Source organism: Xenopus laevis, chromosome 9_10S (genome assembly GCF_017654675.1).
Source record: "Xenopus laevis strain J_2021 chromosome 9_10S, Xenopus_laevis_v10.1, whole genome shotgun sequence".
Taxonomy (NCBI): domain Eukaryota; kingdom Metazoa; phylum Chordata; class Amphibia; order Anura; family Pipidae; genus Xenopus; species Xenopus laevis.
Genome location: NC_054388.1, coordinates 114439802 through 114467668, shown reverse-complemented (window position 1 = coordinate 114467668; position 27867 = coordinate 114439802). Strand labels below are relative to the sequence as shown.

The following is a 27867-nucleotide window of genomic DNA, read 5'->3' as shown; positions in this document are numbered from 1 at the left end:
TGTGACTGTGGGATAGCAGGTATAGTAGGGAGAGATGTGTCTATAGTAACAGTGGGATAATAGTCTCTGGAAGGGAAGTGGACTGTGGGATAAGCAGGTATAGGTAGGGAGAGTGGTGCCTATAGTAACAGAGGGATAAAAGTGTCTGGGAAGGGAGTGTGACTGGTGCGATAGCAGGTAATAGTAAAGGGAGAGAATGGGTGCTATAGTAACATGGGATCATAGTCTCTGGGAAGGGAGTGTGACTGACTGGGTGGGATAGCAAGGTATAGTAGGGAGAGATGTGCCTAATAGTAACAGTGGATAATAGTCTCTGGAAGGGAGTGTACTGTGGAGATAGCATGTATAGAGGGAAGAGATGGGTGTCTATAGTAACAGTGGGATTAATAGTCTCTGGAAGGGAAGTGTGACTGTGGGATAGCCGGTATTAGTAGGGAGAGAATGTGTCTTATAGTAAAACAGTGGGATAATAGTCCTCTGGGAAAGGGAGTGTGACTGTGGGAATAGGCAGGTATAGTAAGGGAGAAGGATGTGTCTATAGTACAGTGGGTAATAGTCTCTTGGGAAAGGGAGTGTGACTGTTGGGAATAGCAGGTATAGTAGGGAGAGAATGGTCACTATAGTAACAAGGGATAAAAGTCTCTGGGATAGGGAGGTGACTGTGCGATAGCAGGTAATAGTAGGGAGAGATGGTTGTCTATAGTAACAGTGGGATAATAGTCTCTGGGAAGGGAGTGTGACTGTGGGATAGCAGGTATAGTAGGGAGAGAATGTGTCAATAGTTAACAGTGGAATAATAGTCTCCTGGGAAGGAGGAGTGTGACTGGTGGGATAGCAGGTATACTGGAGGGAGAGATGGTGTCTAATAGTAACAGTTGGATAATTGTCCCTGGTAAAGGGAGTGTGGACTGTGGAAATAGCAAGGTATAGTAGGGAGAGATGTGGATAATAGTCTCTGGGAAGGGAGTGTGACTGTGGGATAGCAAGGTATAGTAGGGAGAGATGGTGCCTATAGTAAACAGTGGATAATAGTCCCTCTGGGAAGGGAAGTGTGACCTGTGGATAGTAGGGAGAGATGGTGGTCTATAGTAACAGTGGATAATAGTCCCTGGGAAGGGAGTGTTGACTGTGGAATAGCAGGTATAGTAGGGAGAGATGTGTCTATAGTAACAGTGGATAATAGTCCTCTGGGAAGGGAGTGTGACTGTGGTAGCAAAGGTATAGTAGGGAAGAGATGTGTCTATAGTAACAGAGGGTAAAGTCTCTGGGAAGGGGAGTGGTGACTGTGCAATAGCAGGTAATAAGTAGGGAGAGATGGTGTCCTATAGTAAACGTCCGCTATACTCTGCTATCCCACAGTCACACCTACTCCGCTTCCCCAGGACGGAGGACTATAGTCCACCTGTTACTATAGGCACCATCTCTCGACCTCACATACCTGCGTAATCCCACATTAGGTCACACTCCCTTTCCCAGGGGACTATTATCCCCACTTTGTTACTATAGGCACCATATCTCTCTCCTCTACTATCACCTCTATCCCACAGTCACACTCACGCTGTCCCAGAGCACTCATATCCACTGTTACTACTAGGGACACATCTCTTCCCTACTATACCTGCGTATCCCCAGCAGTCACACCTCCCTTCCCAGAGACTATTATCCACTCTGCTTACTATGACAGCATCATCTCCCTACTGGTAAATAACCTGCCGTTATCCCACATTCAGCACTCCTTTTCCCAGGAGGGACTATTATTCCACTGTTACGTATAGACACATCTCGTCCGCTACTATACTTACTTAGTCCCAGCAGGTTCAGTTCCAATGCTGAAAAGTTGACGCACATAAATGACAATCACTTGGCTGTTGCAGAAAACACAGAGGCCACAGTAGAAGAGAAGGAATGTCAGAGAAGAACATGAGAGAATCAGTATTTACCCATAAGAAGGTTTAGTTTGTATAATTCCTTCCTGTTTCATAGGAACAGCCGCAGAACAACAAGCAGCCAGTGTTACACACAGTACGACACACAGTACGACACACAGTACAGTATCAGATGTACGAAGTAAAAAGAGTGCGCAGTGAAGGTTTTTATAGCCAGTAGGCGGGCGAAAACTAAGCGCCCAAATAAATGATTGGCTCCGATACCAGAGGGGCGGGTTTGATTATTGAACAACTTGACAGACTTGAGCCTTTATTGGGTTGAGAGACAAGGTGAAGACTGAACGAAGAGGGAATGGGTTTGAAAAGGCATGGAACGCACACTGCGGAAGTGAAACTGATAGAAAAGTCTGCGCGCGCACTATAAATCCGCCTCCAGTCCATCTCTCCCACATCGTGAACTTCCGGAAAAGTCCATAGCTCCTTCCTGTTGAGGAAACTAAGTCTAAGGTCACGTGACGGTTCCTTTGGCCGACGGGAGCGAGCGCTTGGCCGGACTATCTGCGATATATGTGTGTGTGAGGTTAGTGATAGATTGTAACAGACTGTACCATTCAGTGTTGTCATAGGGGCGGTCACTGGGAACCTGAATGAGAAAATGTCTCTCAGTAAAATATTTGTGTAAAGTCTGACAGAAAAGATGAATAATGAGTTGATTGTATGAGAACAGGCCTCTCCCTATACTGGGGAATCCTCATACTAAGCCTACAAATTCTGTGTCTCTATTCAGTGTTCCTATTGAAGAACATTAGAGAGCACTGGGCAGGGTGTGCTGGGAACAGTGTAATTAGGATATAATTATAGCAGCAGTGTCACTGATCAGACTAACAGTAATAATGAGTATGGAGTGTTCTACTTGTGTTATTGTGCCAATAATCCTCTATACTAACGTCTTGTAGAAATAATTCATTCCAGCTCAGTCCCTCCCACACGTTCCCCTCTGTAATTCTATTGGGAGATATTGCTGGGAATAATCCTGTATAGAAATGTGTAAGTGCTTAATTCCAGGGTCATTTCCAGCTCAGTCCCTCCCACGAGGAGCCAATGGGAATGTGGGAGGAAGTGAGTGACACAGGGATGAAGAAGAAGAAGGATAAAAATGAGGAGGAGGAGGAGCGGGGGAAGAAGGAGAGAATGGTGAATCTCACACTGGAGATGATCTATCTGCTGACTGGAGAGGTGAGGGGCACTGTGACTGGCACACTGACAAGAGACTGTCTGTCTGTACAAAGGGGGTCTCTCTGCAGCTCAAACACCATTCTCTCTTCCTTTCAATATTTAGCACTACATCCCTAGGAAGAAGTCAGATGATGGGGGGGCCCTGCATGCCCCTGGCTCCGTCATACAGAAGGAAAATAACAAGAATGACAAGAAGATCCTGGAACTCATGTCCAACATCATCCAGCTGCTGACTGGAGAGGTGGGTACAGCGGCCCCTTATTGTTTAGTAACAGTGGATGATAATCCCTTTCTCTGGCTGGGGGATGACTGGAACATTGTGTGTGACAGGTTGCCATAAGGACTCATCATGTTTCCATCTATTTTTCCTTGGACGAGTGGGACTATATGAAAGGAAACAAGGACCTTTATGAGGAAGGGATAAAGGAGGAGCCACAGCAGCTCCACCCACTGGGTAAGTAATGGGTAAATATCAGAAGCTATGGGGACAGGATTCTAAGCAGCAGTTTGTGTATAAGGAAAGCTCCTGCCAAAATTCTTATTCACTCTCTCATCATATCACGTCTAGACTACTGTAACTCTCTATTAATTGGCCTCCCCCTCCAGAGACTGTCACCTCTCCAGTCCATAATGAACACTGCTGCCAGGCTCATACACCTCAGCAACCGCTCCTCCTCTGCCTCACCATTCTGTCAATCCCTGACCTGGTTCCACTACCTCTCAGAATTAAATTTAAATTAATGACCCTGACATTCAAAGCACTTCATAACTCTGCCCCTCCCTACGTCTCTGAACTCATCTCTATATACTCACCCAACCACTTACTACGCTCCTCTACTGACCTGCTACTCAACTCTTCTCTCATTACCTCCTCACATGCTCACATTCAAGACTTTGCAAGGGCTGCACCCCTCCTCTAGAACTCTCTCCCACGGTCTGTCTGACTTTCTCCCAACCTTTCTGCTTTCAAGAAATCTCTTCTTTTTCGAGAAGCCTCCCCTCACTCTGCTTAACTACCAAACGCAACACCACATACAGTACCACATTTCTCACCCACTTAATTCCATCTTGCCCACTCCCACACCTTGTGTATTACTCCCTTTAGAGTGTAAGCTCTTTCTGCATAGGGCCTTCCTCATCTTTTGTACCGGTATTGATTGTAATGTATGTAACTCCATATGTTCTATGTATATAATTCATGTGATGTAGTTGTATAATCACATTTACTTTACAGTGCTACGCAATATGCTGAAGCTATATAAATACATGTTAATAATAAATAGTGATGAGCAACAATTTTTTGTCAAGTTTTGGCAGAGAAATGATACCCACAGATTCAAATGAGTGAAAAAAATTGCTGCGTGTCAAAAAATTGCTGCGTTTTCTAACCTATAGACTTCAATGCATTTTTGGGGGGAGGGGTTGGGGAAAATATCCTAAGTGGATAGAGATGGACAACACTCACTGATCTCCTAAACATTGTAGCCATTGGAGAGATTTGGGCTGCAGCAATTTCTGTGTCTTCTATGCCTGCAGTTCCTGAAACAATGAATCCATACATTTATGTATAAATTATTTCTGTTTGTATCTTTCCCAGACTGTGAATATGAAGATAAGAGAGATATTCCATCTGATCTGGGAGGAACATTATGTTATAATAATGAGACAAGCAAGATTGGGGCTGAAGGAACAGATTTTTGTGCCAAAGAAAATCTCACAATTTCTCCAGTGGAACAGCCCCCACCAGCCAATGGGATTAAAGAGGAAAGAGCTTCATGTGAAGAGGGAAACCAATCAGATTGCAGCATTAATCCTCTTACAGAACAGATACAGGGAACTGATAAACCTACTCCTATCATGGGATACAGCCTGAATAACAGCTCAGCGAATTATATAAAAGAGGAGGTTGTGCAATGTCATGAAGGAAACCATTCTGATATGAGAATTATTACTGCTCCAGAATCAATACTGGAAACCAATACATCTGCTGCAATGATACGATGCAACCTAAATACCAGTTTGTCAGCTTCATGCGAAGGGGGAAACCAATCAGATTGCAGAATTAATGAACTTACAGAACAGATACAGGGAACAGATACACCTACTGGCAATATAGTTCTGTACATCTGTTCCGAGTGCCAGAAACATTTTAGTACTAAGGCCGGTCTTGCCAGGCATCAGAAAACTCATTCAGTTTTTGTGGGTGAGGAACATGCATATGGGAGAATTCACACAGAAGAGAAACCATTCCCTTGTTCTGAATGTGGGAAACGTTTTGCTCGTCGTCAGCATCTTACTGACCATCAGAGCAGTCACACAGGGGAGAAACCATATGCTTGCTCTCAGTGTGAGAAATATTTCCCTCATCGTTCCAATCTTAACAGACACCTGAAGCTTCACAAAGGAGAAAAACCATTTCCCTGTTCTCAGTGTGGGAAACGTTTCCCTTGTGTCTCGGACCTTAATATACATCGCAGGGTTCACACAGGAGAGAGACCGTACTCTTGTTCTGAGTGTGGCAAATGCTTTAAACATCACTCAAACCTAACTAACCATCAAAGAACCCACACAAGAGAGAAACCATTTTCCTGCACTGAATGTGGGAAAGGCTTTAAAGATCGCTCAAGTCTTACTGTACATCACAGAACCCACACAGGGGAGAAACCATTTTCCTGCACTGAATGTGGGAAAGGCTTTAAAGATCGCTCAAGTCTTACTGTACATCACAGAACCCACACAGGGGAGAAACCATTTTCCTGTTCTGAATGTGGGAAATGTTTTATCAATCAGGCATGCCTTAGGGTTCATAAACGAATTCACACAGGAGAGAAACCATTCCCTTGTACTGAATGTGAGAAAAGTTTCAGCGATCGGGCTTGTCTTAGAGGCCACAAAAGAACTCACACGGGAGAGAAACCATACATGTGAGAAAAGTTTCAGCGATCGGGCTTGTCTTAGAGGCCACAAAAGAACTCACACGGGAGAGAAACCATACAGCTGTAGTGAATGTGGCAAATGTTTCCGTGATGGTGCAGGCCTTAGAGTCCATAAAAGAATTCACATGGGGGAGAAACCGTACACCTGTAGTGACTGGTTTGATCTGTATCTATACTGAAGTGGACTGCTTAAAGAGTTTACATTTTTGATATATGATATATTTTCCCACTTAGTGCAAATGCACGTTACGTGATTTTTTATTCAGGTGTTTCTTTTTGATTTTAATTATACGTGTTATTTTAGTGTGAGCCCGACAGAGGGCACTCATGCTTCTGATGAAGTGACAGAATGGTCACGAAACGCGTTAAGCGCACATCCCCTGCCCGCTGGTGATTTTAATCCATGTCCAATAAAGCATTCATAGTTTTAAAACGTTGGTTTCCGCGTGTCAACTGAGGTAGACTTTTTCAGCAGATTTTGGATGCTGAAAAACTCGGCTTATACTCGGGTATATACGGTAATTAATATATGGTGTTGCTTTTACATGGTGCTAAACATTAATATTATCTTTAAAAATAGTCCCTTTATTGGAGCTCCCTGTAGTCTCTGGTAACTTAACCCCTTGCCAGAAGGACAAAACAGCAAGGGGTGACCCTATTTCAAATTCACATTCTTCATGTAAAACTGAAAATATCATGAAAATGAAAAAACAATTTAAATGGCAGTTTTTAATTCATTACAGGTTGTTTAGTTTCCTTCTTGTCAGGGCCCGAAGGCTCTGTTGTAGTGTGGACCAAGGAGGAGACAAAACAACACCAAGTTCGCAGTACAAAAGGGTTTATCAGAAGAATGGTCAAAAGCAGGCAAATTGGTCGGTACAGGCAGCAAAGAATCAGAATCGTTAAACAGGCAATAAGTCAATAAACGGAGAATCAAAATAGCAAGAAATCGCACCCAGGAACTATACAAGATAGACCTATAATTGGGCAATGACAGTATGGGCAAATAGATTTAAATAGTCCATAGTTTGGCGCCAAAACTAGACGCGCTGACGTCATGACGCCGGCGTCCTCATGTTGGTGTCCTGACGCCGACGCACATTCTGACGCCGGCGTCCATTCCGTCGCCGGCGACCAATCCTGGGGCGACACGTTTCTGACGCAGTCCCACTGTGACCAGGAAGAACCGCATGGTGGAGCAGGAGGTCGCCATCTTGGATGTCCCATGGGGTAAGTTCCTCCATTTACATTACAGTACCCCCCTCCTTAGGGGGGGCCTCAGGACCACCGAGGCTTGGGGAAGAAGGAAAAAGTCTGTGGAACTTACGGACCAAGACAGGAGCATGAATGTCAGAACTTCTCACCCAGGAACACTCTTCTGGACCGAACCCCTTCCATTCGATAAGGTATTGAAGAATGCCCCTAGAAATACGAGAGTCCAAGATTCTCTTGACTTCGAATTCCTTATGATCGTCGACCAATGACGATGAGGTGGGAGAATCTCAGCGGATTTCTTATCAAAGACATCGGAAAAGGCTTGATACACAGGAGGAAGAGAAGAATTTGAAGATACCGAAGAAACTTTAACAACAGGAACAGCAGGTAAACAATTATGTAGACAAAATGAGCTCCAACGGGACACTTGTGTGGTGGACCAGTCAATGACTGGATTATGAACATACAGCCACGGTAATCCCAGGACAACAGGAGTGGAAGGGCAATCGATAAGAAGAAAAGACAGTCTTTCCAAATGCATAGTGCCCACCTTGAAAGAAAGTTCCTGACTAGACTGCGAGATGATGGCAGAAGAAAGAGGACGATCATCGATCGCCAGGACTCGAAGAGGGGTTGCCAAGGGTTGGAGCGGTATAGCATGTTTACCGGCAAAGGCTCGATCCATGAAGTTGCCCGCAGCGCCAGAATCGAGGAAGGCTTGAGAAAGGATCTTCTTGGAGCCGAACTGGATTTGTATAGGAAGGAGAAAACGTTGAGCAGAGGAATGGGGAGAATGAAAAATTCCACCCAGGTAAGTCTCCCCAATCTTACCTAGGTTCTGGAGTTTCCCGGGCTTCACTGGGGCGTTCATGGGGCGAAAGTGGGCTTTTCCCCCACAGTAGAGACATAACCCGGCAGCCCTTCTCCGGAGCTTCTCCTGTTCGGAAAGACGTGCCCGTCCAATCTGCATTGGTTCTTCAGGAGGTAAAGAAGAAGTAGCAGATGTCGCAGGAGGCGGAGAAGAAAGGTTGGAAGCTGGACTGGAGAGTAAGGGTCTTTGGAAGCGTGGAGCCAGGGTGGGTTGGAACCTGGAAAACTTCCTAGTGCGTTCCCTGTCAAGTTCGACTTGGAACTCCCTTTGTCTGGTGTCAACTTTCACAGCCAACGCAACAAGATCTTCCCAGCGAGAAGGAATCTCCCGTGATACAAGATCATTCTTGATGCGCATTGCCAGGCCGATGAAGAAGGCAGCATGGTAACCATCATTATTCCAAGAAGTTTCAGCCACAAGAGTGCGGAATTCGATGGCGTATTCCGGAACAGAACGAGTCCCTTGCTGCAGCTGAAATAAACGAGCCGAGGCAGAGGTAGCCCGACCAGGAGCATCGAACACCGTGCGAAGGTCATGGATGAAGGCCTTGGCATCGTCAATAACCGGATCCTCCTTCTCCCAGAGAGGAGAAGCCCACTCCAGAGCTTTCCCTTGCAGGCGGCGTGATGATATAGCCCACCTTCGCTCGCTCCGAGACAAACTGACCTGGAAGCAGGGTGAATTGGATCTCACACTGGTTGATGAAACCACGGCATGATTCCGGATCACCGCTGTACAGAGGAGGTGCAGGGATGCGAGGTTCGGAAACCTGGAGCGGAGTAGCAGGAATAGGCAGAGGATCTGGAACCACTGGAGACAATTTCTCCAGGATTGCTTCTAGTGCCTGGCCGAAGTGGGTTTGTTGGGCTTCGTAGGTCTGCATGCGAGAAGCCAATCCACGAACAGCTCTGCCGACATCAGTAGGAACTTGAGGCTCCTCAGAAGGGTCCATGGCCCAATTATACTGTGAGGGCCCGAAGGCTCTGTTGTAGTGTGGACCAAGGAGGAGACAAAAACACACCAAGTTCGCAGTACAAAAGGGTTTATCAGAAGAATGGTCAAAAGCAGGCCAAATTGGTCGGTACAGGCAGCAAAGAATCAGAATCGTTAAACAGGCAATAAGTCAATACACGGAGAAATCCAAATAGCAAGAAATCGCACCCAGGAACTATACAAGATAGACCTCATAATTGGGCAATGACAGTATGGGCAAATAGATTAAATAGTCCATAGTTTGGCGCCAAAAACTAGACGCGCTGACGTCATGACGCCGACGTCCTCACGTTGGTGTTCTGACGCCGACGCACATTTCTGACGCCGGCGTCCATTCCGTCGCCGGCGACCAATCCTTGGGCGACACGTTTCTGACGCAGTCCACACTGCGACCAGGAAGACCGCATGGTGGAGCAGGAGGTCGCCATCTTGGATGTCCCGTGGCGGTAAGTTCCCTCCATTTCCATTACAACTTCTAGAAACCTGAGTATAATGATCCAGTACCAGTCTGTAGGCCATACTTATGTAATTGGATTGCGCTGATATCACTATGTGGCCTTCATGTCATTATCCACAGTAATCATTATGTGCTTCACTCCCTGGCAATTGATCCCACCAACTTTCAAGTGCTTCCAGCAAAGTGGCCACATGCACTGAACTGTCCTCATTAATAAAGAAACCACATTGCTGATCTTGTTATTTGCATTCAGGTTATTCTTGCCCCAGCCCATACTCTGCTATTTCTGAGGATTTGTCTTTTTCAAATGCAGGGGTTGCTAGTAAATTTGATTCTGGTGAGTGAAAGGTTTAAGGGGCAAATCAGAGAAGGTGAGGTGGCTCCAATTTTCTGCCCTGAAAGTGCCCTTTTCTCCTCAGTATGCCCTTGCCTTTGTTTTTCCTGTGCCTCCACCCTCAAATTTGGCCCCAGCTGGAACATGTTCCTGTTATTACCAGTTTTCTCTGCCCTCATATTTCCTCCCCAGTAAATACCATATAGGGGCAAATTCATCAATATCTATCATCCAGGAAGACATTTCAGCCTTTATCCTTTACCTAACTGCTTCCACTTTCCAGAACTGCTGTGCCGCCTGTAGCTGTGAAGGAGTTTGGAGGGGCACAGGCTCTCATTGGGCTTAAAGCAGAGAGGGCAAGACAAAGACTACGAGCTGTATCAAGTGTGCCCTCCCATTCAAACCCAAAAGTCCCTTGCACGCTCCCCATGAGGGCAACAAACGTGATTGGATGAATAGTCATCGGGTGGCGGGTCAGGGAATTAGGGAATTGAGAAAAATATTTTTTACCCCCAGACCAACAGGAATTCAGTAATTAGTATAAAGCCCTCTGGCTTTGTTCGGATATAATGATTAACTTTGGTAAGATAAAGTAGATTTATACATCACAGCTAATTGTGTGGTACAGAGATTACTCTTGCCATCCCTCACTCCTACCTCACGATTGGTTTGTAGCCGGAACAGGGAACTCTGGGAACTTCTGCACAGGTAGGTACCTCCCACAAGGAGCCAATGGGAATGTGGAAGGAAGTGACTGACATGGGGAAGAAGGACATAAATGAGTGGGAAGAGAGAGAGGAACTCATGTCCAACATCATCAGCTGCTGACTGGAGAGTGCGGTACCATCCCTGTTTCCATCTATTTTTCCTTGAAAGAGGGGGACTATAAAAAAAGGAACAAGGCCATTTACAGGGAAGGGATAAAGGAGGATCCCCAGAACCTCTGCCCACTGGGTGAGAAATGGAACAACAGACCCAGTCTTGCAAGGCCAGTTGATATCCTAATTATTGTAGGCATTGGGGAGCAATCCAATACACTTAGCTGGTCAGTCTCCCCTCCCTGCCGGCACCATTGCTTGTCCTTATTCATGTCTTGAGCAATAGTAAGATTGGACAAAGTGCCGGATTACTGCATTTGGATATAAAGCATAACTAACCCCCGTAATACCCCCCACGAGGAGCCAAAGGGAATGTGGGAGGAAGCGAGTGACACAGGGATGAAGGGAAAGGAGGATAAAATGAGGAGGAGGAGCCGGGAGAAGAAGCGAGAAAATGAGGTACAAACTCTGAGGGAGCGTTGCTGCACGCCTTGTCTTTCACTGCTATTTCAGCGGGGTCGCGCTCCTTAGGAATATCTTTGTACCAACCTAAGTTCTATTGCTACTCTGCTTGACCGTGTAAAGGTGAACGGGACAGAAACAATGACCTCAATGAGCCTTGCCAAACCTAACAACCAATGATTTATATAACATATAAATAACAGATTATAAATACTATAGAACTATAAAATAAGAATTAATAAAATTAACTAAGACTATAAAAATACAGATTATAAATACTAGACTATAAAATACTAGACTATAAAATACAGATATAAAATAAGAGCTTATAAAATATAGACTATAAAATACAATGAATAAATAACTAAGCCCTATAATACTAGACTATAAAATACAGATTTATAAATACTAGACTAAAAAATACTAGACTAAATAAATATGGATTATTATAATACTAGACTAATAAATAAGGATTATACAATACTAAGAACGCCCCCTAAAAAATACATATTATAAGCACTAAGATTATAAATACTAGACTCATAAAATACAGATTATAAAATCTAGACTATAAAATACAGTTATAAATACTAGATGACTATTAAAATACAGACTTATAAAATACAGATCATAAATTATAAACTTATAATAACAGACTATAACAATACTAGATTATAAAAATACTAGACTAGATAAAATTACTAGAACTATAAATACAAGATTATAAATTTCTAGACTATAAAATCAGACTATAAAATACTAGCTATAAAATACAGATTTAAAAATACTTAACTTATAAATAACAGACTATAAAATTCTAAGACTTATAAAATAAAGGAATTATACAATAACCTAGAACTATAAAATACTAGTAACTATAAAATACAGATTTATAATACAGACAATAAATACAGAATATAAAATACTAGAACTATAAATACAGATTATAAAATACTAGAAACTAAAATACGGATTATTAAATATACTTAGACTATAAAAAATACTAACTAATAAAATACAGAATTATAATAACTGAGCTATAAAATACAGATTATAAATACTTAGACTATAAAATACAACTATAAAATAACTAGACTAATAAAATTCAGACCTATAAATACAGATTATAAAATACAGACTATAAAATTAACAGATTTATCAAAATACTAGATACTAATAAATAGCTTAGACTTAAAATTAACAGATTAAATACATAAGAATTATAAAAATACTAGACTATAAAATACATGATTATAAAATACTAGACTTCTAAAATACAGACTATAAAATACTAGACTATAAAATACAAGATTAATAAAAACTAGACTATAAAATACAGACTATAAATACGATTAATAAAAATAGCTAGACTATAAAATACGAAGAGCTATAAAAATACAGATTTATTAAATACTAGAACTATTAAATACAAGACATAAAATCCTAGACTAATAAATACTAAGACTATAAATACTAGATTATAAATAATAGACTATAAATAGGACTATAAATACTAGAGACTAATCAAATACAGATTAATAAAATAACTAGACTATAAATCAGACTATAAATACAGATTAAAAAATACTAGAAAGACTATAAATACAGACTTTACCTATAAAATACAGAATTTATAAAATACTTAGACTATAAAATACTAGACTATAAAAATACAGGATTAATAATACTAGAACTACCCGATAAAAATACCCAGACTATAAAATATACTGATATAATACAAGTTATAAATACTAGACTTATAAAATACAGACTTATAAAATACTAGACTATAAATACAGATTATAAAATACTAGACTATAAAATCAACTATATAAATACAGATTATAAATACTAGAACTATAAAATACAGATTATAAAATACTGACTACTAGACTATAAATACGGATTAATTAATAATACTAGACTATAAAATACTAGACTATAAAATACAGATATAAAATTACTACCTATAAACAATACAGACTATAAAATACAGATTATAAAATACTAGACTATAAAATCAGATAAATAATACAGATTTATAAAATACTAGATATAAATACCAGATTATAAAATACTAGAATCTATAAAATACAGACTATTAAAATACTAGACTATAATAATTAAGATTATAAAATACTAGACTATAAAATACAAAGACTATAATACAGATTATACACTAACCTAGACTATAAAATACGAGAACTATAAAATACAGATTATAAAATACTAGACTATAAAATACAGACTATAAAATACTAGAACCTAATAAATACAGATTATAAATAATAGATCTATAAATACAGACTATAAAATACTAGACTTATAAAATACAGATATAATAAAAAACTGAACTAATAATAGCTAACTATAAAATACAGACGATAAAATACTAGACTAATAAATACAGATTATAAAATACAGATTATAAAATTAAGATATAAAATACTACGACTTATAAATACTAGATTATAAAATACAGATATAGAGAGTTAAATACAGACTAATAAAATACAAGATTATAAAATACAGATAATACAGGGCAGTGTGAATGTGGGAAGTGGCTGCTTCTGCTGTTACCGTGGGGAGAGTGAGGATAATACTGTGAGGCCCATGAAAGTGTTTTCTAGGCGTTTGTTTTCCTCAGCTCCGCCCACAACGCTGCCCCAGCTTGAATATGTTCCTTTTATACCACTTCTCTACCCTCACATTCAGCCCCAGTGAATAGATATAGGGGCCTGTCACTCACACAGCCTCTGCCTTCACTGACCTGCTCCAACTTCAACACAACTGCTGTGCCGCCTGTAGCTGGGAAGAAGGGGGCGTGGAACGCGTGCTCATTGGCTGAAGAAAAAGAGAGGGCGGGACAGAGAATTGCGCTTTTCCCTCCATTCAACCGATATTGTCACTGCGGCCTCTCCCGCGTCCTGTGAGGGTCGAGTGATGTGAATTGGATGAATAGTCCATAGGGGCGGGAAAGGAATGAGGGGGCTGGGGAAAATATTTTTTTGTACACGAAGACAATAGGATTGGTCGCCTGCGGTTACTTAATAGGCCGCTGAGATTTGCGGATGTCTGACCCGGTAGTCATGAAGTAAATCTATACATTGTGTGTGAAGGGAGCGGAGAGATATTAGTGCGGTACAGAGATATATGAAGAATTGTCTCCCTTCCCCTTACTGAGCCGCTTCTCACTCCCACCACTCCAAGCACCCGGGACAAATTGGTTTGTAGCCGGATAGCAGGGAACTCTGGGAACTTCCACACAGGTAGGTACTGACCCCCACACCCAATATACTGCCCATATGTGCTGCCTCCTTATTCCTACCTTGCGTGGCACCCCCTCTGTCATTTACCCTCATTCTCCTCTACTATGGGCTGTGTGTCTCACACTGGGGTTACTCCTGCTGCTACTGCTACTGTGGGCTGGGGTCACTGCTGCTTGCTTGGTGGGACTGGGGTCGCGTGCTGCTACTTGCTGTGGGACCGCGGGGTCGCTGCTGCTACTGCTGTGGACTGGGGGTCGTGCTGCTAATTGCTGTGGGACAGGGGTTGGTGCTGGCCCCTGTAATTCTATTGGGGCATATTGCTGGGAATATCCTGTAATAGAAATGTGTTAAGTGCTTAATTCCAGGGTCCACTTCCAGGTCAGTCCCTCCCATGAGGAGCCAATGGGAATGTGGGAGGAAGCCGAGTGACACAGGGATGAAGGGAAGAAGAAGAAGGATAAAAAAGGAGGAGGAGGAGCGGGGGAAGAAGGAGAGAAATGGTGAATCTGACACTGATGATGATCTATCTGCTGACTGGAGAGGTGAGGGGCACTGTGACTGGCACACTTGACAAGAGACTGTCTGTCTGTACAAAGGGGGTCTTCTGCAGCTCAAAACACCATTCTCTCTTCCTTTCAATATTTAGCACTACATCTCCTAGGAAGAGTCAGATGATGGGGGGGCCCTGCATTGCCCCTGGCTCCGTCATACAGAAGGAAAATAACAAGAATGACAAAAAGATCCTGGAACTCATGTCCAACATCATCACAGCTGCTGACTGAGAGGTGGTTACAGCGGCCCCTTATTGTTTAGTAGCAGTGGATGATAATCCTTTTCTCTGGCTGGGGGATGATGGAACATTGAGTGTGTGACAGGTTGCCATAATAGGACTCATCCACTGTTTCCATCTATTTTTCCTTGACGAGTGGGACTACATATAAAGGAAACAAGGTCCTTTACTTTTTTTATGCGGAAGGAATGAAGGAGGAGCCCCAGCCACACCCACTGGGTAGTAATGGGTGCGGGCACAAAATATCAGAAAGCCAGAGTGTAAGGATGGTTGCACAGTAACATTCAAATATACAAATATGTGAATTAAAAGGCAAGTAACAGAATACCTTTCTAATTAGTGTTTATTGTGCATCCACACAACATTGTTTTGGCAGCAAGGCCCCTTTCAAGTGTAACAGTAATATTGTTGTTATGGAGCCAGGATATTAAGGAGCAGTATGTGCAAAAAGAAAGATCATTCAATGTTTATTCCATCATCCCCTTAAGCTATGTGGGCATTGGAGGATTGATAGGGGAACTGAAGCCTGTCTGTGCTTGTTGTGACTGCAGGGCTGTGAATTGGCTGCCCCCCTCCCACTGGCCTTCACTACAGGCCCGGACTGACAATGTGCCCGTACGGCAATTGGCCGAGGGGCCGCTCTGTTCTTACTAAGTGGGCCGCTCTACTGTCCGGGGAGTCAACTGCCCCGTGCAAGTCCCTTCCTGGCCCTTTTCCCTGACTGTGTGGAGCAGTGAAACAGACCTCTTGCAGCCGCGCTGTCTCCTGTTGTACTTTCTCTAATACCCGCTCTCTGCTGACAAGTCCTGAACAGGCTTTGCCAGACAAGCAGACATGATCAGTGGGATTGCCAGAGTGAGCATCAATTAGAAACGGTCTGCTGTTTGCAGCCTGCCAGCAGAGAGCTGATTATTAGGAGAAGTACCAACAAGAGACAGCACAGCAGAAAGGTCTGTTTTCACTGCTTCCAACACTCACTGAAAGGCAGAGGGAGGACTTTCTTGGCAATACAACAAAAGGGTGTGGGAGCTTGGGTGGGCTGAATTGGTTATCAGAACATTACTGTGTCTATTAAAAATCACATTTGAACATTTTGCCACCCACTCAGCTGGGAATCATGCATGTGTTTTTAAACTGCTGGAACTGGCATGTGTCCTTTAAGGTTGATTACTTTATTTTTAACTGTTCTGGATTCTCATGGAACTACTCACAGCACTTTGGGGCAAATTCACTAAGCGCCGATGCACTGAACGTAGCGTTAATTCGCTAGCGTTTGGCATTTTCGTTACTTCGCAAATTCACTAACGAACGCTGGCGTTTAGTTTCGCTTAGTGTTACTTCGCACCCTTACGCCTGGCGAATTTTCGCTACGGACGTAACTACGCAAATTCATAACGCGCGCAGTGTACTGAACGCTACCTTTTACGCTAGACTTCTTCGCCACCTCAGACCTGGCGAAGCGCAATAAAGTAGATAGGGATTGTTTTTCAAAAAAAGTCAAAATTTTCTAAGTCCCAAAAACGCTGGCGTTGTTTTTCTATATTATGGGTGATAAGGCTGAAAAAGATCGAAAATTTTTTGGGGCTCCCCTCCTTCCCCCTACATTTCCTGACTCATGGCAACTTACCTATACAGGGGCACATGTGTAGGAGGGGCAAATAAAATTTTTATTTGATGTTTTGAAGGATTTTCTAGCCATTTGTAGTGCTGATACGTATTCTCCATTAAAATTTGAATTTGGCGCCGTATGCAAATTAGCTTCGCTTCACTTAGCAATCAACGCTAGCGCAACTTCGCAATCTTCGCTACCCCCTCTGCGCAAACTTCGGATTTTTAGTGAATTTGCGGAGCGCTGGTGAAACTACGCCTGGCGAAGTGCAGCGAAGTTGCGCCCCAGGTGCAACTACGAATGTTAGTGAATTTTGCCCTTAGTCTTCAGGAGTAGTCAAACTTATAAAGATATAGCCAATGCAGCACTGCATAAAAGTAGAATTTGCCCACCAATGATGTGGTGCCTAGGCGTTCATGCCCCAAACAAGACCTTCAAGCACATGTAGTAGTTCTTACAGATCTGGATAGGGTTTGCCACCTTTTCAATAAGTACAGTTTAAGCGAGAAAGGCAGCTCTTTATGCACATATTTTTTGCAGTTTTACCCCAATATATGTGTGAATGAGTACAAAACCATTGTGTGTTTTACATGTGTGGCTGCTTTGGATGATTTTTTTTGCTTTTTTTACTCCCAGTCCGGCCCTGCTTCACTAGGTGCAAAACACAGAGGATAAACCAGATCCTTCAAGCTTTAATATGCATAAAATCTTCACACAGGCCTTAAACTTACATCTCAGACTCAGCAGCAGAGAAACCTTTAGATTTCAACCTTTACTCAATGTGAGAAATGTTTTGGCACATCACTCAGATCTTGATAGACACGCTGCCTTCTGAAAGAAGAAAAAACACATTCACATGTGCTCAGACCTTGTACGTCACAGGAGAGAAAAACCATTTTCTTGTTCTGATTGTGGGAAATGTTTTGCCTGTCGCTCACATCTTACTGATTTATAATAAAAACAACACACAGGGGAGAAACCGTTCACTTGCAATGAATGTGGGAAATGTTTTGCACGTGTATAACAGCTTACCGTTCCTCTCAGAAGTCATAATACGGGCGAGAAAACCATTCACTTGTACTGAATGTGGGGAAATGTTTCCGATATCATGGAGAGCTTATAAGCCACAAACAAATTCACGCAGGAGAGAACATTGTTCTGTTCTGATGTGGGATGTTTTTACCCATCACCAAGATCTTAGGGCAGATTTATCAAAGGTTCGAGGTGAATTTTCAAATAAAAAATAAATGTGAATTTAAAGCTATTTTTTTTGTGTACTTCGACTAAGGAATAGTCCAACTTCGATTTTGGAATTTATCATGTACTGTCTCTTTAAAAATTCGACCTACCATTCGCCATTTAAAACCTGACGAATTGCTGTTTTAGCCTAATGGGGGACCGCCTAGAACCTACTTGTAGTCAATTGGCGTACTTTTGAAAAATCAACAGTTTTTTTTGGGGTAAACTTTTGCATCGAATTCGATCGAACGCGCTGTTCCTTCAATTCGTATGATTCGATTTCAAACAAAAACAGACCTATTTGATCGAAAACTTGACCTATTCGAACCAAAATTAAACTTTGACTTCATTTCAGCTGGTCTTTTTAAATTTGAATTTCGAAGTTTTTCAATATGAAATTCGACCTTGATAAATATGCCCATTACTGTTCATTTCAGAATTCACACAGGAGAGAAACCATATACCCTTGTTACTGAATGGTGGAAAATGTTTCAGTGATCCTGCAGGCCTTAATTCACATAAAAGTATTCATACAGGAGAGAAACCATTTTTGCTGTTATGAATGCGTAAAAAAGGTTTTACCCGTCGACAAGACCTTGCCGTTCATTCCAGAAATTCACACAGGAGAAAACCATACCTTTGTACTGAATGGGGCAATTTTCGGTGATCGTGCAGGATTTATTCCCATAAAATGATTCACACAGTTTTTGTGTGAGTGAAACCATTTTCCTGTTCTGAATGTGGGAAAATGTTTTTTATCCGTCGCTCAGACCTTCAACTACAATCTCTCAAAATTCACACAGGAGAGAAACCATTAATTGTAATGAATGTGGGGAAATGTTTTATGCATCATTCCCAGCTTACTGCTCCATTCCCAGTTACACACAGAAGAGAAACCAGTAAACTGTACAAATCTAGTGATGAGTAAACATAACAGTTGTGAACTACTTATAATTTCATTTTAGATAACGGATGGTTCTCTTTAAATAAGATACTAACCTTTTGGCTGCTGCCTAAGTGGAATGTTAAAGGAAACACCTCCAACTCAAATTATAAATTGTCTTCTAAGAACTTTTTGAGTAAAATACAGTTTACAGCAAAGTGATCCCCAACCAGTAGCCCGTGAGCAACATGTTGCTCTCCCCAACCCCCTTGGATGTTGCTTCAGTTACCTCAAAGCAGGTGATTATTTTGAATTCCAGAACTTGGAACGGCAAGTTTTGGTTGTATAAAAACCAGGTGCACTGCCAAACAGAGCCTCAATATAGGTTGACAATCCACATAGGGCTACCAATGGCCAATCACAGCCCTTATTTGGCACCACAAGAACATTTCATGCTTGTGTTCCTCCCCAAATCTTTTTACATCTGAATGTTGTTCACGGGTTCAAAAGGTTGGGGATCCCTGGTTTACAGTATCCAGAGTGTTCCCGAAACCTGGATAAAGGTATATCCAGTATCTGTGTTAGGGCTCTTATACAAGGGCGTATTCAATTGTGAAATCTTATACAGTTGTATTTTTTCTATGTTTCACCACTTGGGAACGCATTGTATGGTGAAGTACCCACTGCATGAACAATGATCTGCCAAATGCAGGTGTGATGGAACAAGCAGTGGTGTATCTGTGGAGGTTCAGTGTGGTGTATTGGGTACTATTACTATAGGATAGAATTTTGGTCTGTTATGCAATGGAACACACACAAAAAGGCACAGCACAGGACTAGGTGAAGAAATACCCATGTGTGTGAGTTTTTAGGCCATAGTTATGTGTGGTGATTGCACTGATTTGCTCTAGTGGATCTCATGTCAATCAGAGACAAATACTTATGCTGAATTCCGGGCCAGTCAAGTTCCAAGGCTTGCCAAGAACCTCATCATTAACTTAGTATTTGCCACAGTCAGTGCTGGTGTAAGACACATGGCTGAACTACATAAAAATGCCCTCTGTGGGGGAAGGGAGTGTTTGTTGTATGCTTTAATAACCAGATTCTGAGTTTGCAGCAGCAACTTATTTATTCAAATACAGTGCACCAAGGAAGCATGTATCTCTGTGCAACTCACTCTCATCTCCTGTGAGCTGACCCCCGCCCGCTGCTTCCTTGTTCTGACAAACTTTTATAACATCAACAATTATCAACACATCCTTCCCTTTTTAAACATTTCAACAAATGGTGGTAATAAAAACAACCTATCGAAATAGTTGGAACTTAGTACAGGTGGTTTGCCTACACTTATAATGCTGTTGGCAACTGACCAAGTCACTTTAAACTGTTCAACTAGTCTTGATGGTTTCTTGATAATCCGGCCATAACGTGTTTGTACTCCATGAGTAAGTGGTTTGTGCCTGGTTATTGCCAGTTTGTATTATGTGTATTAATTGTGGACTGATCTGAGTTTTCTTGTTCCTTGAATGGGTGAAGTATCTCTCAGAAAGGATTGTGATATGTCCATCTGGTTGTTCCTCTCGGTGTATCTACTGGCACCTGTTTATTTCCTTCGGCATCTCTTCGCTGTATGTTCCTCTGGCCAGTAAGCATCCACTGGTAGATGCTGCTCCATGTTGAATCCAATCCTGATCCTGTGCTTCTCTTGACTGATTACAATGCTGACCATCTGAATGAGTCACCGCTTGGGTATTTTTTGGGATTTTATACAAATGCCTTCTATTTCGCCTTAAAATTTTTCAATCACTTGTTTTTTAACCTCATAAGAAACGAGGTGCGACTAGGCGTAGCACTTGAGGCTTTTTCACACCAGGTAGATCCATTCCAAATTCCTGACCTCATCTCCAATGTGTAAATTTTCAAGTGGTTTTGTACTTTTATCATAATTTTTCTTTTGTCTCTCTCTCATATTTTGTTTTTGTTGTCTGTACCGTTTATGAAGGGTCCTTATCATTGTGGAGCTATTGACGGCTGTGGGGCCTGTGGAGTTGCAGTTCCACTGCTGTGCGTGTGTAGGGAGCTTCCATCCATACATAAGAGCATCAGGAGACATGGCAGAACCGACCCATGGGTTTAAGTGTTTGCACTGTCACTCTGCAAGTCTGCTCATGTATCCTCAAGGCACAGCCTTAATCTTCTCAGCCTGGATCAGGGACGGAAGGAAAGCCTTTTGTGTTGTTGTACTTAGGGTTGTGGTCAAGGTATATAGGTGTTTGTGCTGGATTGATTGGGGAGTTGGCAAAATGACAAATAGTGATCTAGCAACATGATTAGGTGAACCCAATTATATAAAGAGAAAGGACTTCTGGCAAAATATGGGGATTGGGAGCTGGTCCCTTTGAAATGCCAGCTGGTGGCAACCCAATTTACCCCCATAGCAAACGCTGGGATCTTCTCACTGAGACTGTCATGAAATGTTGGAGCTCTCACTGTTATTGTCGACATTCTGGGGACTCTCGCTGTGACTGTCCGTGAATTCTGGGGGACTCTCACTGTGACTGTCATGAATTCTGGGGACTCTCAATGTGACTCATGAAATCCTAGGGACTCTCAATGGGACTCATGAATTCTGGGGACTCTCGATGTGAAGCATGAAATTCTGGGGACTCTCGCTGTGACTGTAGTGACATTTTCTGGGACTCTAAGTGACTGTCATGAAAAATCCTGGGGACTCTCAATGTGACTCATATGAAATCCTGGGGACTCTTAATGTGACTCATGAAATTCTGGGACTCTAGATGTGAATCATAGAATTCTGGGGACTCTAGAGTGAATCATGAAATCCTGGGGACTCTCAAATGTGATCATGAAATCCTGGGGACTCTTTGTGACATGAAATTCTGGGGACTCTAGATGTGAATCATGAAATTCTGGGGACTTAGATGTGAATCATGAAATTCTGGGGACTCCTCGCTGTGCTGTAGTGACATTCTGGGACTCTCGCTGTGACTGTCATGAAATTTCTGGGGACTCTAGAATGTGCAATCATGATTTATTCTGGGCCTTCTCTTCGCTGTGACTTGTCGTGCATTCTGGGACTCTCGCTGTGGACTGTCATCAGGGCCGACTGGAAGTAAAAGCAGCCCGGGCAAAAAAAATCAAAGCGCTAGCCCACATGTAAACACACAATGGTTTTGTACTCATTCACACATATATTGGGTGGTAACTGCAAAAAAATTATGTGCATAAAGAGAGCTGCCTTTCTCACTTAACTGTACTTAATGTAAATATATTACAGTCATTAACTAACTTATTAATTATTACAGTTATAGTACAGTAACATATTTTTACTGGCACCACACAAATCTAATGTTGTCTTATTAACCATTTTGTTGATTTGCCATTTATTGACATGGAGTCACGCATCTCTCCCTACTATACCTGCTATCCCACAGTCCCCCTCCCTTTCACCAGAGACTATTATCCACTGTTAACCTCTAGACACCATCTATTCCCCTACCCTTATATGCTATCACAGTCACAACTCCCTTCCCAGAGACTATTTCCCTGTTATAATGAACACAATCTCTCTAACTAAATAGCTGCTTTGTTTCCACAGTCACATGCTCCTTCCCAGAGACTATTATCACTGTTACTATAGACCCACCATCTCTCACTACATTTATAGCCTGCTATCCGCACAGTAACACTCCTTCCTAGAGACTATTTATCACTGTTACTTCTTATGGGCTAACACTGAATCTTCTCCCTACTATAAATATCTGGCCTATCCCAGCAGCCCACGTCCCTTTCCCCAGGAGACTATTTATCCACTGTTAGCCTATAGACACCCATCTCCTCACTACTATGGCCTGCTATGCACCTACCAGTCACAACTCCTGTCCCCTTCCCAGAGACTATTATCTCACCCTGTTTACTCTAGCACCATCTCTCCCCTACTTACCTTGCTTATCCCACCAGTCAACTCCTCCCCCGAGAACTATTATCCACTTGTTACTATCAGACCAAAAACTTCCAAACCATCTCTCTACTATACCTGCTATCCCCAAGTCACACCTCGCTTTCCCCAGAAGACTATTATCCACTGGTTATTATAGCCACCACTTCCCTATAATTCAAACTGCTATTCCACAAGTTCCAACTCCCTTCCAGAGACTATTTTTAATTTTTTTTCCCCTACTGTTTAACTATATGCCCAGCATTCTCTCCTACTTATACCTGCTATTCACAGTTCACTAACTCCCTTCCAGAGGAACTATTATCCACTGGTTATCTGGGGCCTCCCTCCTACGCATCTCTCCCTACTATACCTGCTATAACCAAGTCACTACTCCTTCCAGAGACCTATTTTATCGCACTGTTACTAATATGGACCATCTCTCCCTACTATAAAAAGCCTTCCAGAGACTATTATCCCACTGCTACTATTAGGCACCATCTCTCCCCTACTATACCTTCACAGAGACTATTATCCCACCTGTTACTATAGGCAACCATCTCTCCACTAAAAATATTCAGAAGGCTTGGGACTTGTGGTTTTCTAGATAACAGATCTTTTCTGTATTTGGATCATCCATTAATTAACAAAAAAAATCAAAGTCTACTAGAAAATGTTACTGGGCTCTTTCAAATTTGGGGGGCCCCGCCAAAGTTTGCCCCAATTGGGCCCGCAGTTGTAGACCGGCCCTGACTGGTCCTTTAAACTGTAAACAATAGCAATTTGTGTTGTTTTTTCCCCGGTGTGCTCTTCTTTAAAAACTTTCCTAAAACGTTTTATGCTTGTATATTGTGCATTTTGACCATTCAGTTGGATGAAATATGACAGATCATGCAGCATGTCAGTCAATAAGATCCTTGCACAGCATGCAGTCCTATTCTCTTTTAGGCTGGCAAATACCCAGTGCATACAACAATGGAGATCATCAACTTCATTTTGACTCAATCATCTGCCAAAAAGCACACAACACAACACACATATATATATATATATATATATATATATATATATATATATATATAATATATATATTATAATAGTATATATATATATTATATAATATTATAATGCAGGTAAATTAATAACCACACACCACATTTTTATTTTTGTTCATCAATGGCCAAGCTTTATACTTATTCCTAACGTGCAATTGTTGGAACTGCAATGTGTGACATTTTTCCATCTTGATTGCTGATTCAAGCTAACTAATTGAGTCTGTTCCTGAAATCAATCTTCCTTTTCATCACGATGGAATAAAACTGCTTTTTAAACATGAACTTATTGACAGTGAGTTTGATATTTTGCTTGTTTACATGTGATATAAAGCTAGGTAAATTTATGTAATATAATGGCATCAAATGTGACATTCGTGGCATAAATAAACATTATCCTTTGCTTTTCAGTGACTGTGTTAATGCAGTGAAACAGACCTTTCTGCTGTGCTGTCTGCTTGTTGTACTTTCTCCTAATAATCAGCTCTCTGCTGGCAGGCTGCAAACAGCAGCCGTTCTAATTGATGCTCACTCTGCAATCCACTGATCATTGTCTGCTGTCTGCAGCCTGCAGACTTGCCAGCAGAGAGCGGATTATTAGGAGAAATACAACAGGAGACAGCGCGGCTGCAGAGAGTCTGTTTTACTGCTCACACAGTCAGGGAAAGGGCAGGGAAGGGGACTTTTGCACGGGCAGTTTGACTCCCGGACAGAGTGCCCCACTTAATAGAAACAGAGCGGCCCCTCGGGCAATTGCCCGTATTGGCACATTGTCGTCCGGGCCTGACTGTCATGAAATTCTGGGGATCTCGCTGTGACTGTAGTGACATTCTGGGGTCTCGCTGTGACTGTCATGAAATCCTGGGGACTCTCAATGTGACTCCATGAAATTCTGGGGACTCTAGATGTGAATCATGAAATTCTGGGGACTCTTCGCTGACTGTCATTCTGGGGATTCTCTCACTGTGACTGTGATGATATGGTGGTGGGGGCCATTATGTCTATTCCGCATGTGGTGTCTATATTAGTGTTGGCACATGCACATTTTACCTGAATAGAACGTCTGTGTTTCTTGTACAGTTAAATCTTCAGTTAAAATGAGAACATCGGGCCAGATTTAAGTGTGTTTTACGTGTGTATGCGAGTGTATAGCTCTTATCCATGCTAAGGACCTTCCCAGGGGTCTGCAACAACGTGTGTGACGTCATTTCTGCGTCAGTAACAAATTTCGGCTTAGCCCCCTGGGATGAGATTCTTACTGTATAAATAACTGTATAAGTGGCAGTGCTTCATGAAGGTGCAGCCATACAGAAATGGGGGCCCACACTGTGCCTGTCATGAGATGCTGTGGGGCCTAACACACTGTGCCTGGTTTGTACTGCCATTCTCATTTCATTTGGCTTTGAGTTTCAGTATCACTAGGGTTATATTATATGAATGGCACTGAGAGAAGCTGCCATCGACATCATTACCCAACGGGCGCTAACGTTTGCTAGTGTATATATTATATATATACAGTATATATATACAGGGGGATACCCTTGGCCCTCCCATGGCAACATTTCAGCTTGTGCCCTGCCCTGACTAAAAGCATTTTCCATGAGGGAAACACGGATGGGAAAGCTTTGGTTGTAGCACATAAACAAATGGGTTGAAAAACACCAGGTCAAGGCTCATTGTCTTGTCCGGTCCAGTTCTGTTCTCAGTATTTCTCTGGTTTTATTTCAATCTGCTCTCAGCCACAACTCTGGCCCAGTTGGAATGTGGTCATTTTATTATCCGTTCCCTGCCCTCAGGTTTCTGCCCCAGTAAATAGATAAAGAGATCTATGGCCCATATATATAGAGCTTGCCATATACATTTACTGTGTTGGGAACGTGTGTGCTGCTGTGTCTGACAGGAAAAAGGCAACAATCAGCCACAGGCTTGGAGACAAAGGGGCAGCAATAATAGGGGGAGGGGCTCAGACACTGAATAGCCCACACTGTGTCCTGCCAACCAAACCTGATGAACCAGTGCAGCCTTTTCCTTCCTAAGAGGGGAGGGGCAGACTGCTGCAGAGGATATGATTGGCTTAATAGTCAAAGGGCTGAGACTTGGAGTTAAAGGCTGTGGGTAATTTTTGCCAGAACAGCCAAAAGGAATCAGACAGGCTACTTTAGTAAAAGCCTCTGGGAGGGGATCTGAGAGATATTTGTGCGGTACAGAGATATGTGAGGAATTGTCTCCGTCCTTACTGAGCCGCTCTCACTCCCACCTCCCAAGCACCCCGGGACCATTGGTTTGTAGCCGGAGCAGGGAACTCTGGGAACTTCCACACAGGTAGGTACTGACCCCCACCCCAATATACTGAGCCCATATGTGCTGCCTCCCTTATTCCTACCTTGTGTGGCACCCACCTCTGTCATTTACCCCCTCACTCTCCTCTACTATGGGCTGTGGTGTCTCACACTGGGGTCACTCCTGCTGGCTACTGTGGGACTGGGGTCGCTGCTGCTGCTGTGGGACTGGGGGTCGCTGCTTGCTGCTTGTGGGACTGGGGTCGGTGCTGCTGTGACTGGGGTCGTGCTGCTACTGCTGTGGGACTGGGGGGTCGCTGCTGCTGTGGAACTGGGGGTCTGCTCTGCTGCTGCTGCTGTGGGACTGGGGGGTCTGCTGCTGTGCTGTGGGACTGGGGTCTGCTGCTGCTGTGGGACAGGGGTCGCTGCTGGGCCCCTGTAATTCTATTGGGGGATATTGCTGGGAATAATCCTGTATAGAAATGTGTAAGTGCTTAACTCCAGGGTCACTTCCAGCTCAGTCCTCCCACGAGGAGCCAATGGGAATGTGGGAGGAAGCGAGTGACACAGGGATGAAGGGGAAGAAGAAGAAGAAGGATAAAAATGAGGAGGAGGAGGAGGAGCGGGGGAAGAAGGAGAGAATGGTGAATCTCACACTGGAGATGATCTATCTGCTGACTGGAGAGTGAGGGGCACTGTGACTGGCACACTGACAAGAGACTGTCTGTCTGTACAAAGGGGGTCTCTCTGCAGCTCAAACACCATTCTCTCTTCCTTTCAATATTTAGCACTACATCCCTAGGAAGAAGTCAGATGATGGGGGGGCCCTGCATGCCCCTGGCTCCGTCATACAGAAGGAAAATAACAAGAATGACAAGAAGATCCTGGAACTCATGTCCAACATCATCCAGCTGCTGACTGGAGAGGTGGGTACAGCGGCCCTTATTGTTTAGTAACAGTGGATGATAATCCCTTTCTCTGACTGGGGGATGACTGGAACATTGTGTGTGACAGGTTGCCATAAGGACTCATCATGTTTCCATCTATTTTTCCTTGGACGAGTGGGACTATATAAAAGGAAACAAGGACCTTTTATGAGGAAGGAATGAAGGAGGAGCCACAGCAGCTCCACCACTGGGTGAGTAATGGGAGCAGGGCACAAAATAATAACAGCTGGTGTGTAAGTGAACTAGGGTCAGACAAGTTGGATCTCAGCTTACAGAGAAACACAGGCCCAAGTGGAGGTGATGTTTCCTGGTGCAGATACAACGGGCAGACAATCAGCAGTGAGGAGCTGCATTTCTCCACAGGCCAAGATCCACTGGTCTGGCCCTAGCCTTAAGTGGAACAGTACAAGAGATGTGTGAGAACAACAGAAACACAAATGAGCTGCTGACAGTAAAGCAGGAGCAGTGAGTTACATATGATGGTTACACAGTAATACTGTTGCTATGGGGACAGGATACTAAGGAGCAGTTTGTGCATAAGGAAATCTCATTACAGCAGGGGTGCCCAGACTTTGTTACCCTGGGATCTACTCTCGACACCTGGCCCCCATCAGGAGATCTACCTTGATAAAA

General features: G+C 42.9%; 2 protein-coding genes across 5 annotated transcripts in view; one reads left to right on the top strand and one right to left on the bottom strand.

The window, feature by feature from the left end:
* LOC108704314 (oocyte zinc finger protein XlCOF7.1-like) overlaps positions 1-27867 on the bottom strand; it is a 224937-nt gene that overhangs the window by 163247 nt on the left and 33823 nt on the right. The window lies entirely within an intron of this gene.
* znf182 (zinc finger protein 182) lies at positions 1911-6491 on the top strand. Of its 3 annotated transcripts, none has more exons than XM_041577878.1 (6): positions 1911-2466; positions 2952-3122; positions 3226-3363; positions 3453-3576; positions 4720-5971; positions 6045-6491. In XM_041577878.1, exons 2-6 carry the CDS (start codon positions 2988-2990, stop codon positions 6235-6237), a joined length of 1842 nt encoding a protein of 613 aa, XP_041433812.1. In that variant the 5' UTR covers positions 1911-2466; positions 2952-2987; the 3' UTR covers positions 6238-6491.